Source organism: Acinonyx jubatus, chromosome C1, assembly GCF_027475565.1.
Source record: "Acinonyx jubatus isolate Ajub_Pintada_27869175 chromosome C1, VMU_Ajub_asm_v1.0, whole genome shotgun sequence".
Classification (NCBI taxonomy): domain Eukaryota; kingdom Metazoa; phylum Chordata; class Mammalia; order Carnivora; family Felidae; genus Acinonyx; species Acinonyx jubatus.
This window is the reverse complement of record NC_069381.1, coordinates 144,876,754-144,893,306: the sequence shown is the minus strand read 5'-3', so window position 1 is coordinate 144,893,306 and position 16,553 is coordinate 144,876,754. Positions and strand designations below refer to the sequence as shown.

Here is a 16,553-nt window from a genome sequence, read left to right as displayed (position 1 = left end):
TCTTTACGCTTAGGAATGTTTTGATTCATCCAAGGTGGTAATGGTGGGGGTGAGATCCTCAGGACTGTCACCAAATCCAACAAACATTGCACCCCCACTACTGTGATCTTTTGATGTGAAGTCAATTATATCCATTATTTCATCATAAGTCTTTCGTAGACCTCAGAAAGAACATACGTTATTTAGAGCTGAGGTGGGTGAGGAAGCACATAATATCTCCTACTCTAAAACAATTAATTTATATGACAATCGCTTTCCAAGGAGCCCCTTAACAGTAGCAATAACACCAGTATTTGCTTCTTGGCTTTTTGTGTTGTTCAGGTTAAAACAAACTCATCCACTTTAGCGTACAGGCTACATATATGAATTGAATTTTGGGCTAATTTTTATTAGCTGGTAATGTTACCCTTATATTTTCAATCACAGCCCACACGGGAGGCAAACCATTCGATAAAGCAGCGCCAGGAATTAAATCCAAACAAGTTTCCAATATATTACTTTAAATCATTCTTCACCTTCCCTTAATCCGTGGGTAGGATTCCCCTCCCCTGGCCAGTATTTCCGCTGCAAGGTAGCTTCCAAAGATCATAGGAGGAGTCCTCTGCCTCTAAGCCTGCATGATGATCATATCTCCCGGGCACAGGTGGTCCAGCTTTGGTGGCCAGTCTTAGAGGGGAAGGTTACCTGAAACCTCAGGTAAGAGAGAAAGTTTAAGGCCTAACTATAGGTAGCTAAGGCAGTCAGGAAATTGGTTATTTCCAGGGCTGAACAGAGAGGGCGCCCTTCCACAGAAGCATGCACCGCCAGGACATGGTGGTGGGATGAGCCCCGCACGAATACCTGTGGTTGTCTCATGGCTCAGTCTAGTTAGAAAACCTTTAGGGCCCTGGACTACAAACGAATGTCTGGAGACCTGGACGGGTGGATCTCCTGTAGGAGGCAGTAGAGAGACCACCAGGGAGCCACCGCTGCATGGTTTAAGTTTTCCCAAAGCCTCAGTCGGGCTCTCCCTCGTGTCCCAAAGCCTTTCCCAGCTATCGGGTCCTGGGGGTTCCGCGCCACCCAACCGTTCTTCTAGCCCCCAGCTCTGGGCGGTCTCACTGCCTGGCGCTCTGGCGGCTTTTGCCCGCCTGGCCGGCCGCGCCAGGCCCCGGGCGGCTGCGAGAGGGCGCAGGGGGCGGAGGCGCAGCGGGGGCGGGCTCTGTCCCCCTCCACCCCCCTTGCAGCCTGCTGCCGGGGCCGGTGGCAGGAGCGCCGCGCACCGCCAGCCGCTGGGGGCGGAGGATGGGGGAGGTTGGAGAGGGGAGCGCCCGCATGGATTAGAGCCAACTGCGCTCTTCAAAAGGGTGCCGGGCTGTGCTTCCCTCCCGCGGCCCGGGAACTTCAAAGCGGCCCGCGCTGCCCGGACCGCCTAGCTCCGCTCTGGGACCTCGAAGCCCCGGAGCGGCCGCCTGGTGGCCATGACCCGAGCGCTGTGCGCGGCGCTCCGCCAGGCTCTCCTGCTGCTCACCACCGCCGCCGCGCTCTCGACAGGTACGACGGGCGCTCCTTCGCCCGCGCCCGTGAGGTGGGAGTCGGGGGGGGGTGGGGGTTGGGGCGGCCTGCGGGTGGGCACGCGGGTGGGCTAGAAGGTGCTGCGAGCACTTGGACTTCCCGGAGTGGGAAGCGCTGGAGTGGGAAGAGCCAGCTGGACTGAGGGGGCTCGGGATAGGGCGCAGCGTGGGCACCTCTGACGGCTGGTAACCAAAGGGGTAGACAGGTGTGTTGGGGACGAAGCCGCCAGGAGGAGAGGAAAAAGCGACAGGGACGTGGGAGTATGGCTAGTAGGGGTGAGGTGGGTGACAAATTTGGGGGTAGTTTGCAGCGGAGGGAGTAGGAGAGCGTGTCTGTGGGTGTGCGGAGGGCGGGGAGTTGAGTGGCGCCAGGAGTTCCCCGTATACGGGGGCTTCGGGAAAGCTCTGTACTGAGGTTAGGAGAGCTGAGCAAGGATTGTGGCATGGTGGTGGCGAAGCGGTGGGGAATGGTGGTGGCGATTCGGTCTGAGTTTTAGGAGGCGAGGGATATCTCAAAAGCCGCTGGTGCCAAGCGATGTAGGCGGGAGAGGGAGCTTAAATCTGCGTGGTTTGCAACGCACATTGCTTTCGAGGTACGATCTTTACTAAGAGTTGCCGGGGAAAAAAATTCTGGCAAGCGCCCCCGCGTTTTTAACAGGTCTCTGCCTTGATAGGCTAAATAGAGCCCTCGGCCCAAGCTAAAAACCAACGTTTCTTCTAATGTTTACTAGAAACTGGGGCAAATGCATCTTCGCTAAAATCCTAGTGTGCTGTGATGAAAAACCCTTTAACTCTAAAACTGTTTTCCTTATGACATTATCCTTGGTTGTGGAGACCAGCGGCAGATTCCTTGCTAACTCATTCTTCAAACATTTCAATCAGAGATTTAAGACATTTGCACACAAAAACCTGGTGTTTTTCCGTAGAGCTGTATTTTGTCCGAAGCTGATTCTGATGCATTTTTGTTTTCCTAGATGACAATCTGTTTGATATTAATAGCTATACTCCAGGGTGGGTAGTTTTCCTTTTAGTGACATGTGCAGGGGAATGTTTTGAATAGTATGATTGCTGTCATGTGCAGATTTCGTGTTTCAGATGTCCTGAGAGAATCACTAAATACAATATTCAAATGAAAATTGATTATTGGAACTGATTAATTAATAGTATATGAGGATTAAAGCATTTTAGTTATCTTTGGAAAAGCACAGCCTCTTAGGAGACACAGCCATCACTTAGAGACCGTCCAGGAAATGATGGGATAAAGTGAAATATTTGCATTCAGAGTTAGCAGATTCATCAATGGGAAGAAAACTGACAATGGGAAAGGCTTTATAAGAAATGATTGGAGACTTCACTAACTTGGAATACTCAAACTACTCTTGATAGATTTAATAGAATTTCCAAGAAATAAAAAAAGAAAGAAAGAGAAAGAAAGAAAGAAAGAAAGAAAGAAAGAAAGAAAGAAAGAAAAAAGCCTTCGACATACCAGTTTTGACTAGATACCTGTGAAATTGCCTCCACAGGCTGTCTGCACAACCCTTTTTATTTTAGGGAGCTAATAACTTTGCTGTAGACATTTTAAAAAATACTCAATTATTTTTTATCTAGCTTGAAAGGTATATTTTGTCATATGACAGAATCTTTAGAAAATTTCAGAGACCCTGGGCATACCAATATAGGAAAACATGCCATGCTATATTCTTTAAAAGGCATGGAGACTTTTGACATTGAAATGTACAAAAAAGAAAAAAATAGATCATTCAAATTTGACTTTTTCCTCAAAATCTGAAGGCTCAGAAAAATGCCTGATATGGAGATAATGTGTCAATATAGTAGGAAAGTACTTATCAAAATTGAAATTTTACACTGAACTTTTTCTGTGTAAAATGGAATCATTTTCAAGTCTCTTTTGAGAACTTTATCCTTCTTTGTGTCCCACAGAAACAATGTCTATTGCTGTCTACTTTTTTGAATATTAACTTTTAAACAGATCTTTGATGATTTGGTAGAGGGAGTCAGGTAGTATATTTATTTCATCTTTTTTTTTTAATGTTTATTTTTGAGAGAGTGAGAGAGAGACAGACAGAGCATGAGCCGGGGAGGGGCAGAGAGAGAGGGAGACACAGAATCCGAAGCAGGCTCCAGGCTCGGAGCTGTCAGCACAGAGCCTGATGTGGAGCTCGATCTTGAGATTCCTCAAGATCATGACCTGAGCCAAAGTCAGACGTTTAACTGACTGAGCCACTCAGGCACCCCAATTTATCTCATCTTTTAAATTGTTTTCTCATGTGGTTACCTACATTGTTTTTTTGTTTTTACCTAGTCACTTTTATAAATTACATTGTTCATCCTAAGGCTCAATTTTGCAGTACATGTCATTGTTGACATGTTATATGAGAGGTTGCTGTTGGCACTATGACATTGCTGGGTGACAGAAAACACCACCTTCCAAGTTGACTCTGCGGAGTGCCCGGCCTAGGACTTTAAATATCTGAAGACGTTGATAAACCAATAACACCTTTTTACTTTGGTTGTTATTCCCCAGTATCTCTATCACCTGAGGCATGTCGGCATTAGCAGTGGGGTAGAAACCGTTGCTCCTTGATGAGAATTTCAGAGGGTAACTGCTGGTTAAACTTAGAGAAAATATTTATTGGTCTGGACTGACGAAACAATTAGGCTCCTCCAAGTTACTCTAGGTATTTAGTTTCTGAGTTCCTTGTTATTTGGTAAGAAAGACCTGACATGACTTCACATTTATCATGCATACTAAACAAAGGATTGGGACAGCATATCCTGGGGTTCTGAAGTTTGAAGCTGTGATTGGGATAATAGATGGTTTTAGACATTGCCTTCTCTACTAATTTTATGAAATTCCTTGGTCTGCTGGTTGGGAAAGGATTATTAAGAGTTGGGTAAGCTAGATGTTGGTGCTATAAAAGTGAAAAGATAACCGTTTCATTTAATAACCTGGAGGAGGGGGTCAGTTAGGGAGTTTTTTTTTTGTTTTTTTTTTTTTTTTTTTTGCTCTGTACATTTTAAGCTGTGCCCGAAGTGAAAGTGAAATCCTTGGGCTGGCTGAATGTGTAAATGCAAAAGACTTTTCCACCTTTGCCCTTCTTTCGGCAGGATCATTTCCTGGTTGGTTGACACACATGTGACAAGAGGCTTCTGGTTCCAAGGAAAAGACTTCTTTGGCTCAGGAGAATCTCTGTGCAGAAGTCCTCAGGGGCATACTTCTTCACTAACTGTAGTGCCTCAACTTGTTATCTAGCCTCACGTTTACAGAAGTTATCAAAGAGAGTTCCTTTGATTTGCTATCATCCTACAAAAATAAATGTAAGGTGTGAGAAAGGAATGGGGATTGACACCAAATGTTCGATCCAAGCAATGGAGGAATAGACCCTTAAGTGGGGTGGGGCCGGCTGAGCCGGTCCAGCCTGGGCAGGGATGGAGTTGATTGGTGGCAGAGAGCTGGAGCTCGGTTTTGGTATATTGAGCTTAAAATGCCAAGTACACACTAACATGGAGATACAGCTGGTTTTTTGGGGTATAGGGTTCAGGGCACAATTCTAGGCTGAAGCTAAAAAACCAAGAGCCAAGGGTATTTATAGGTAGTTTTAAAAGACACATTACATAGAGTTGCAGATCTAGCAGAGCACAGAACACCCAATTAAATTGAATTTTAGAAGAACAACAAATAGTTTTTGTATAATTATGACACAAGTATGACAGGGGACATACATATATTAAAAATTAATTGCTGTTTGGGGTGCCTAGGTGGCTCAGTCCATTAGGTGTCCTACTCTTGGTCTCAGCTCAAGTCATGATCTCAAGGTTCGTGAGTTCGAGCCCCGCATTGGGGTCTGTGCTGACAGTGGAGGGTCCGCTTGGGATTCTCTCTCTCCCTCTCTCTCTGCCCCTCCCCCTCTCTCTAGCTCAAAATAAATGAATAAACTTTGAAAAAATTAATTGCCACTTCATTCTGGTTTAACTGGGCCTTCTGTACTTTCACCTGGCAACCCAACATTAAAAAGAAATGTGGTGAGCTAAACGGCTTCTGCTACCTATATTCCCAGCCGTTAGATTAGAAAGGGAAGTATAGACCTCTCTTCTAGAACTTGTCTCTTACCACTTCTATTCCAGCTCTGCCACCATCCCCCTATGAATCTCCGAACGGTCACTTCCAGTGGTTTGCATGGCATGTCTCCACTGTTTCTCTGTGAACAGAGAGAGACAGCTTTTCCTAATCTTACAATCCTCATCTTTACACGAAAGGATTGTGAAAAAGTTAGAACTCTCTAGATGCCCTGGAAATGATTGTTGTGTGAAAGCAGTTGGTTTTGCCCACATTCACGGTCTTCTGAATGTTATTGTTATTTTCAGATGCATTTTTAGAGTAGTTGCTTTTTGAGTAAGTGTTCCTATGTTTTTCTCTTTTAGGGGAAGTGCTTCCAAGCAGTAGCCAAGATACAGTTGTATTTTTCTTGGCCATACTTGCATCTCTCATTGTAAATAAGAGAAGGTTAAGGAGAGTGGAGAATGGACAGAGTCGGAGCTAGGGAGGCGGTATGCCTCACAGGACCTGGTAATCTGAGGCAGATTGAGGTTTTAGAGCAGATTCCTAAAGGAGTCATTTGCAAGACCTTTGGGAAATGGGCAGGGATATATTAATATCACCTAGCGGCTGTTTAGTTTCTGCTATTAGCTAAGTCTTGACTTGCTACTAAATGATTAGTATTGGCTTCATTTTGAGATTTGTAGAAGAAAGTGATGTATAATGCACGACTCTATGCACGGATCGTTAATAAGCTCAAACGGATATGTTCACATGTATATAAAGAGTTTAACAAATAATAAAACAAGAGAGTTAATTTCCAAATGTAAATAGAAAACAGAACTAAACAGGAAAAAAAGGAAAAATGCTAGCACAAAAAATGTACTATGTATTTTTCCTTATTTATATCTGGGAAGCCTCCTCTGAATTGTTTTGTTTTAAATTTGTAAATTTTCTATGTTTAAAATTTTCTATGTTTTAAATTTTCACAACTGATGGTCAGATCTCCAGTTTTATCCTTACATTGTTTAAGAAACTGAGATAATAAAGGGATATGTTCAGAAGTGATATAGAATTTCCATTTTTTCCTAAGGAGACGTGGGAATCCCCAAATACTGTCATGTCTTAGCCGTGCGTCTCTCCAGTGTAAGAGAGGTTACTAACGGTGATATCCAGAAAAGGGAGGCAAAATAAAGCAAAGTAACTTTTTTGGTTCCCCTCCCCAAATTGCATAGCAGAACTCTAATATACTCCTCTTTTCAGAACTTTTAACAATTCAACAACCTAAGGGTAAAGGACAGGGGAGTTGTGGTACATCAGAACCCTGGCCCCCGACAGTACGATCGAAAGGCTGTTATGCCTACAAAGTGAAGCCAGGTTGCCGGAGCGGAGGACCTCTGTCTCTATTACCTCACATTAATCCAGCCTTCATGGCACCTCTGATACATTTCAGGCAATAATGTCAGAGGCTGTTGCTCAGGGAGGAAAAGATGGAGGGTCTGTGCAGAGAGGTGGCTGGGTCTCTTATACTAGAAAGCACGTCCTGCCCTTCCCTCATTTATTACCTCTGTAGAAGACAGGACCTTGGTCATGAACCCTGTGCCTTTCATGTTCTTTGAAAGCTGGATCTCTAAAGCACGTGTGCCTTTTGGTTCTCTGGAATGGGGACAGTAAAACCGCTACTCCTCACACGTAGGAATCCAGTGAAAAGTAAAAGGGAGGGAGGAGGTGAGTAGGAGTGTGAAACAGACATGAAGACTTTATTTCCATAGAAGCCAACACCCCATATCTGAGGAGATGCTCCCTTGCCTTATCGTGTGGCTTTTGAATTCACTTGCTGTGATTGGCCAACAAGGCTAACAAGGTTCTGCTCTGTCCTGATTCTTCATTTTCTCTCCTCTAGAATAACTTCCCTTTTCTGTTGTCCTCTTCTGTGTTTTAGAATAGATATGTGAATATACTGTTTCTTTGGAACTGTTTTAAATTAATCCCCTCAAGAAGTCATGGGTGAATCATTCAGTATGAGTCAAGAGTTTGGCTTATTATTTTTTTAAACAATTTAAATTTGCCAGTGACTTAAGGATCCTAAATTAGATCAATCTACTTTTTCATTAAACTTTTCACATCAAAAAAATGATTAGGATGCTTTAGTTTTGAAAGTGAGACACATATATTTTCTTCTAATTTGTTTTATCCTCCTTATCTCATGGTAAGGTAAAATGATAGACAAAGACGCCATATCTCTGTATATTGATTGATTTCTTTGTAAATTTTTTGTTTAACACCATTATTGACTGAAATAAGTACTCTGTGGTCAAAAATAGGATTAGAAATAAATCTAACCCAGGGGTGTTTGGGTGACTCAGTGAGTTAAGTGTCAGATTCTTGATTTTGGTTCAGTTCATGATCTCAGGTGAAGCTTGGAGCCTGCTTAGGATTCTCTCTCTCTCTCTCTCTCTCTCTCTCTCTCTCTCTCTCCCTCCCTCCCACTCTGCCCCTCCGCAATTTGCATGCTTGTGCACACTCTCTCAAAAAAGAAAAAATAAAGAAAGAAATCTAACCCATTATGGTCTGGACAATGATCATTTTAATGCAAAATGTGTAGTTTCATAAATACATGCTTATCTAAGAGATGTTAACTCAGAGGGTTGTAATCCAGATGAACACAGCTTTAAGAAACCAGATTGTTTTAAAACAGAGCCAAAATATATTAAAGAGTATTAACTCATCACATCTCATGATTTCATCTGATGACATTTTCCTGGCCTGCTCCCCTAAAAGTATGTTTATTTTTCTTCCTCCATCCCAATTGTTGCTCTTCAAGGGTAAAGATCTGCTCTGTGAATATTTTGCCTGCTCTAATAATCAAAGTGAGACTTGTTCTCACCCAAATTCTACTTACAATCTGTAGTGTATGTTTCCAGGAAATAGATAATCATACATTGTAAATTTGAAACACTAAATAAAGAATATAGCAGAACATTTCTTACATGATAATAAATACATAATTAAATGAACCTCTTTTTCTTTTTAAATCTTTTTTTCCTACAGCTATTCTCTAGCTATGAATTAACTACATTATATTAAAAGTATTACTTTTGCACAGAGAAGAAAGTTGACTTCATTAAGACAACTAGACCTCTTTAAAAGTACTAAGATTTATTGTGTCAAATCAAAGTGAAGATGCTCCTTTAGAATTGCTTTTACTGAACTCTGCTTTGGATATTGCCATTTTCATAAAATTTTTCCTAATATTTCTTTTTTATTTTTAATATCTATAGGATTTATAACGCTGTCCTCTCTTATATTCGTGAATCAAGAATTTGAGTTTTCTTTCTTTTTACTTTGATCAGTCTAGTTGGAAGTTTATCAATTTTATTGAATTCTTTAAATAAGTTTTTAAAATTCTTTAAATAAATAGCTTTTGTTTTTTTTGATTCTCAGGGTTTTTTTTTTTTCCAACTCTTAACTTCATATTTCCTTCCTCTACTTTGAGTTTAATGTATTCTTTTTTATTCTAACTTCTTCAGTTGGTATTCTAGATCAACAGTGGGCAAACTTTTCCCTTAAGGGTCATATAATACATATTTTAGGCCTGTGGCCCAGTCTTTGTTGTAATTTAATTCAGTCATTTTTGTATAAAAGCAACCATAGACAGTACATAAACAAATATGTGTTGCTTTATTTACAAATAAGCCAGCCAGTTCGCCTTAGTTTGATGACCTTTTCTTAAATCATTCACTGAAAATCATTCTTCGTTTCTAATATAAGCATTTATTTTTTAAAAGTTTATTTATTATTTATTTTTGAAAGACCAAGACAGTGTGAGCAGGGGAGGGGCAGAGAGAGCGGGAGAGAGGAAGAAGCCAAAGCAGGCTTTGCATGGTCATTGCACGGAGTGCAACGTGGGCTCAAACTCATGAAACCCCGAGATCATGACCTGAGCCGAAAGAGCTGAGCTATTTCGGACTATTAACTGACTGAGCCACCCAGGTGCCCCTCTAATATAAGCATTTAAAGCTTTAAGTTTCCTTCTTGGCAAGCGCTTTAGCTCATCCATAAATCATGTTATGTTGTATTTATTTTTTATTGAGTTCAAATTTTTTTTTTTTTTTATTTTTCTTTAGCATTTTCTGGGACCTGGGGGTTATTTAGATATCTGTTGTTTAATTTCCAAATATTTTGGGGATTTTCAGGTTATTTTTTGTTACTGACTTCTAATTTAAATCCATTGGGGGTGAGAGAACATAATCTGTATGATTTTAGTTTTTCTGGTTTTATCTATTTGTTTTGGAGCCTAGCATGTGTCTGGTCTAGGGAATGTACTACAGGCACTTGAAAATAATTTGTATTCTGCTGTGGTTTGGTGGGGTGTTCTATAAATGTTATTTAGGTCAAGTTGCTTGATAGTGTTATTCAAGTCTTCTATATCTTTACTGATTTTCTGTCTTGTTTTATCAATTACAGAGGGAGGATTGTTGACATCTTCAACATACGTGTGAATTTGTTAGAAAAATAGATTTTTCTATTTTTGCTTCATGTATTTGAAAATTTTGTTAATGGGTACATATGCATTAAGATTGTCATGTACTCTTTTTTTTTTCAATATATGAAATTTATTGTCAAATTGGTTTCCATACAACACCCAGTGCTCATCCCAAAAGGTGCCCTCCTCAATACCCATCACCCACCCTCCCCTCCCTCCCACCCCCCATCAACCCTCAGTTTGTTCTCAGTTTTTAAGAGTCTCTTATGCTTTGGCTCTCTTCCACTCTAACCTCTTTTTTTTTTTTTTCCTTCCCCTCCCCCATGGGTTTCTGTTAAGTTTCTCAGGATCCACATAAGAGTGAACACATATGGTATCTGTCTTTCTCTGTATGGCTTATTTCACTTAGCATCACACTCTCCAGTTCCATCCACGTTGCTACAAAGGGCCATATTTCGTTCTTTCTCATTGCCGCGTAGTACTCCATTGTGTATATAAACCACAATTTCTTTATCCATTCATCAGTTGATGGACATTTAGGCTCTTTCCATAATTTGGCTATTGTTGAGAGTGCTGCTATAAACATTGGGGTACAAGTGCCCCTATGCATCCGTACTCCTGTATCCCTTGGGTAAATTCCTAGCAGTGCTATTGCTGGGTCATAGGGTAGTTCTATTTTTAATTTTCTGAGGAACCTCCACACTGTTTTCCAGAGTGGCTGTACCAGTTTGCATTCCCACCAACAGTGCAAGAGGGTTTCTGTTTCTCCACATCCTCTCCAGCATCTGTATTCTCCTGATTTGTTCATTTTGACCACTCTGACTGGCGTGAGGTGATATCTGAGTGTGGTTTTGATTTATATTTCCCTGATAAGGAGCGACGTTGAGCATCTTTTCATGTGCCTGTTGGCCATCCAGATGTCTTCTTTAGAGAAGTGTCTATTCATGTTTTCTGCCCATTTCTTCACTGGGTTATTTGTTTTTCGGGTGTGGAGTTTGGTGAGCTCTTTATCGATTTTGGATACTAGTCCTTTGTCTGATATGTCATTTGGAAATATCTTTTCCCATTCCGTTGGTTGCCTTTTAGTTTTGTTGGTTGTTTCCTTTGCTTTGCTGTGCAGAAGCTTTTATCTTCATAAGGTCCCAGTAATTCATTTTTGCTTTTAATTTCCTTGCCTTTGGGGATGTGTCGAGTAAGAGATTGCTACGGCTGAGGTCAGAGAGGTCTTTTCCTGCTTTCTCCTCTAGGGTTTTGATGGTTTCCTGTCTCACATTCAGGTCCTTTATCCATTTCGAGTTTATTTTTGTGAATGGTGTGAGAAAGTGGTCTAGTTTCAACCTTCTGCATGTTGCTGTCCAGTTCTCCCATGTCATGTACTCTTAATGCATGTTGATCATTAGGAAATCTCCCACTTTATCCCTGGTGTTATTTATTATTATGACATATCTTTATCAGTGGTAATATTCTTTGCTTTAAAGTATATTATAGCTATCCCAGCTGTCTTATGCTTACTATTTGTATATCTCTTTTAATATAGCTACTTCAACTGTCTTTGGCTGAGTGCCTGCATATCATAGATTTCCCATCCTTTTTTTCTAAACTTTCATTGTATATATGTATACTCATGTATATATATTTATGTGTGTGTATACATCATATATCTAAATTGGGCTTCTTGAAGAGTGCATATGGTTGGGTCCTGCTTTGTTATTCATCTTACATACTTGTTTTTTAACTGGAGAATTTAGACCTTATACATTTAATGTATTTATCAATATGGTTGTGTTTAAAACTATATCATCTTGTTTTTATATCTCTCCCTTTATTCCTTTTTTCCTTTGTTTGGTTTAATTGACAGAATGTTAGTATTCTGTATTATTTCTACTATTAGTTTATAAGCTAAATTTTTTGTTTTATTTTTAGTGGTTGCTCCAAGTTTTGTAATATCCATCTTTAAATGATCATAGTTTAATCTAAGAACCTTATTATCATACTCTTCCATTGTCGTCTTCTTGTCCTTATCATGATAAAATGGCAAAGACACCAAACAGGTGGAATAAATAGAAAGCAACTAGCAAAATGGTAGATTTTAATTCAGCCATATCAATAGTTACATTAAACGTAAGTGGTTCAGTACAACAATTAAAAAGATGAGATTATCAGATTGGGAAAAAAAAACCCAAGACCTAACTATATGCTGGCTCTAAGAAACTCACTTTTAATATAAGAAATCCACTTTAACTATAAAGACACAAATAAATTAAAAGTAGAATTATGAGAAAAAGTTATACCATGCAAGCACAAATCATAAAAAAGCCAAAGTGACTATATTAATAACAGACAAAGTGGACTTCAGAAAATAGAATATTGCAGTGGATATTTCATAATGAGAAATGGCTTACTTCACCAAGAAGATGTGATAATCTTAAATGTGTATGCACCTAATCATAGAGCTTCAAATGCATAAAACAACAATTGATAGAACTCAAAGGAGAAACAGACAAGTATATAATTATATTTTGAGTCTTTAAATTCCTCTCTCATAACTGATGGAATAAGGGAGCCAAAAACTAGTAAGGATTTATATAAGATTTGAGAAACACTTTACACCAACTTGACTTAATTGACATTTATTTAACATTCCAACTAACTGAAAGATAATATATATTATTTTATAAAGTATTAGAAGAATGTTAATCAAGACAAACCATAATGTGGGTCATAGAACAAACCTAATAAATTTAAAAGAATTAAAAGTATATAGAATATTTTCTCTGAACATAATGGAAATAAATGAGAAATCAACAGGAACTTATCTGGAAAACTACCAAATATTTCAAAATTAAGCAACAAATGTCTAAATACTCATGGATTAAAGTAGAAGGGTTTTTTTTAAGTTTTAGTTTATTTTTATTATTTATATTTTAGTTAGTTAACATACTGTGTAATATTGGTTTCAGGAATAGAATTCAGTGATTTATCACTTACATACAATATCCAGTGCTCATCACAACAAGTGTCCTCTTTAATACCCATCACCCATCTAACCTATCCCCCACCCTACTCCCTCCATCAACCCACTTTAATTTTATTTATGTATTTATTTATGTATTTATGTATTTATTATTTATTTTTACTTTTTAATTTACATCCAAGTCAGTTAGCACTGGGTGTTATATGTAGGGGATTAAAGTAGAAGTTTTAAAAAATTAGATAATATGTTCAATTAAAGGAAAATGAAACTACAACATATCAAAAATTATAAAATACATCAAAAGCAGTGATTAGAATGAAATTTATAGGGATAGCAAATGAACTCAAAGCAAACAGATGGAATAAAATAATAAAGGTAAGGAGAAATCAATGAAGTTGAAAATTAAAAAAAAAAACAAGAAACATTAAAGAAAACCAAGAATACCAAAACCTTTTTTTTAAGATCAATAACATTGATTCACCTCTAGCTAGATTTGCCACCGAAAAGAGGAACTACCCAAATTACCAATATAAAAAGTGAAAGAGGGGGCATCATTACACATCCTACATACATAAAAATAAAAATTAGGAAATATTTCAAAATATATTTGTGCCCATCCTTAGAAAATTTAGGAAATGAACAAATTCTTTGAAAAGTGCAAACTACCAATGGCTCCTCAAGAAATAATAGATAACCTGGATAACTTTTATTAAAGAAAACTAATCCCAGATGTATTTACTGGTAAATTCTGTCAAAAAATTTTAGGAAGAGGGCACCTGACTGGCTCAGTCGGTAAAGCATGTGACTCTTAATCGCAGAGTACCCCACACTGAGTGTAGAGATTGCTTTAAAAATTAGGAAGAAATAATGTCTATTCTGTAGCCTCTTTCAGAATATGGAAGTGAGAGAACACTTATCTCATTTTATAAGACCAGCATTACACTGAGACCAAAACTATGAAAAGACATCTTAGTGATGAAAACTGCAGACCAATATCTCTCATAAAGATGCAAAAATCTTCAATATAATATTATCAAATCTAACAGTATAAACAGAAAATAACATAATAATACATCATGTTCAAGTAGAGTTTATTTTGGGAATGAAAGGCTGGTTCAACATTCAAAAATTTAATATTACAACTTACCATGTCAGAAAACTAAAGAAAAAAAAAACATGATCATATCAATAGATACATAAAAACCGGATGACAGTACTTAACATCTTAGATAAAAACTCTCACCAAACTAGAAATGGCAGTTAACTTCCTTAACATAATAAAGAGCTTCTTCAGAAAATTTATAGCTAACATCAGCGTTACCTATAAAAGACTGGATGCTTCTCACTACAAGTGAAAACAAAGAAAGGATATCTGCTCTTATCAATTCTAATCAATGCTTCATTGGAAGTCCTAGCCAATGCATTAAGAAAAAAATGTGTAAAAGGCATATGGATTGGGTGGGAATAAGTAAAATTTTCTTTATTCACAGATGATTTTATTTTATATGTAGAAAATACCAAAGAATCTCCCCCAAAAAGGGGTTAGAACTGATAAATACTAGTTCAAGTTCAAGGTTGCAAGATACACAGTTAATATAAAAAGTCAATTGTATTTTATATATACTAACAAATGAAAATTAGAAATTGGAAAAAAAGGAAGGTATTTACAATAGCACCTAAAAACCATGAAATACTTAGGTAAAAATCTAACGAAAATATACAGAAGGTGTATATGTTGAAAACTGTAAAACATATTTGAAATCTAAATGGATGATATAGTATATTCACAGAATCAAAGTCTTAATGTTGTTAATATGGCAGTTATCCCCCAATTTGGTTTATAGGCTCAATGTAATCCCATTCAATGTTCCAATTAAAATTCCAGCAGAGATTTTTGCTGACTTCAACAAGTTTTTAAAATTTGTATGGAAAGGCAAAAGAACTAACCAAATCAGTTTTGAAAAAGAAGATCAAAGTTGGCATGCTTACAGTAACTTGTTTGATGACTTATAAATCTACAATAATTAAGAAAGTGCGTTTTTGGCAAAAGCAGAGGCACATTGATTAGTAGAATAGAGAAACCAGAAATAGACGCATTCCTATGTAGCCAATTGATTTTTTTAAATTAAGGTACAAAGACAATATTATGGTAAAAGGATAGTCTTTTCAGCAAATGATGATAGGATAATTAGACATCCAAGAAAGAAAATACCTCAAAATACACCTTGCACATCTACAAGTATTAGAATGAATCAGGGACCTAAAATAAAATCTAAAACTATAAAAACTTCTAAAAAAAAACATAGAAGAAAAATTTGATCTTGGGCTAAGCAACATTTCTTAATATGAAAGCACAAAAAGCACAGTCCATAAAAGAAAATCTTGATAAATTGGACTTCATTAAAATAAAAAACTTATATTTTTGAAAGATGCTGTTAAGAGAATGAAAAGACAAGCCCCACAGCCTTGTCTTAGAGATAATATTTGCACAACATGTATTTGATGAAACACTTGAATCAGAATATATAAAGAATTCTCAAATCTCAATAATAAGAAGACAACCCAATAAGAAGTGGGCTAAAGAGTTGAACAGATCGGAAGAAGATGTATGAATGGAAATAAATGCACCCAAACTTCTCAGTACCATTCGTCATTGAGGAAATCCTTATTAAAACCATAGCAACATGCTACTGCGTATCTATTTGAATGGCTAAAAAAGCCAAACAACAACCAAAAGGAAAAAAAAAAAAAAGAAAACAAAGATGACAATATCAAGTGTCTGTAGGAATCCTAAGCCACTAGAACTCTCACACATTACTGGTGAATATAAAGTAGGATAGCTAATTTAGAAAACACTTTTTATATTTTACATAACATGTATAGTAATTTCACTTCTAGATATTTAGCAAAGAGAAATGAAACTTATTTCCAACACAGACCTATAGAGTATGGTTTATTACAAGCTTATCCCTAATCAGCAGAAACTGGAGGTGGGGGAACCCAGGGCTTTTAATTTATGAATGGATGAACAAGTTGTTTTATATCCGCTCAGTGAACTACTGATGTATACAACATGAATGAATGCCTTAAGAAGCAAATGAAAGAAGCCAGAATCAAAGGGCTGCATTCATTTGATGTTCTGGAGAAGGAAAACATACAGGAACAAAAAGTATCATTGCTTGCTGGGGGCTAGAGTGGCAGGAGGAGTTGTCTAAAAGAGAACATGAGGGAATCTGGAAGGAGGGATGATTGAAATGCAGTTGTCAAAACCCATAAAACTGTACACTAAAAAGGATGAATGTTACTATATGTAAATTAAATCTTAATAAGCCTGATCCTCCTCCCCAATTGGAGAGCATGTATGAGAAGTAAGAAGTCTTACATAAATCAAGAAGTCAGCTGATACTGTTTCACATTGGTTACTTAAGAGCAGCAGTATATTTTTTAGAGTTAATGTCCTATGATAATGTCCTAAAGAACAGC

General features: G+C 38.0%; 1 protein-coding gene across 2 annotated transcripts in view; it reads left to right on the top strand.

Moving 5' to 3' along the window:
- The first annotated feature begins 1,242 nt into the window (after positions 1 to 1,242).
- ACVR1C (activin A receptor type 1C) overlaps positions 1,243 to 16,553 on the top strand; it is an 83,248-nt gene continuing 67,937 nt past the window's right edge. Inside the window, exon 1 of one of the 2 annotated variants that reach the window (XM_053215096.1) lies at positions 1,243 to 1,533. In XM_053215096.1, the coding sequence (XP_053071071.1) occupies positions 1,461 to 1,533 (73 nt within the window). In that variant the 5' untranslated portion in view covers positions 1,243 to 1,460. The remainder of the gene's footprint in view (positions 1,534 to 16,553) is intronic. The other variant, XM_027055727.2, reaches the window with a different exon arrangement.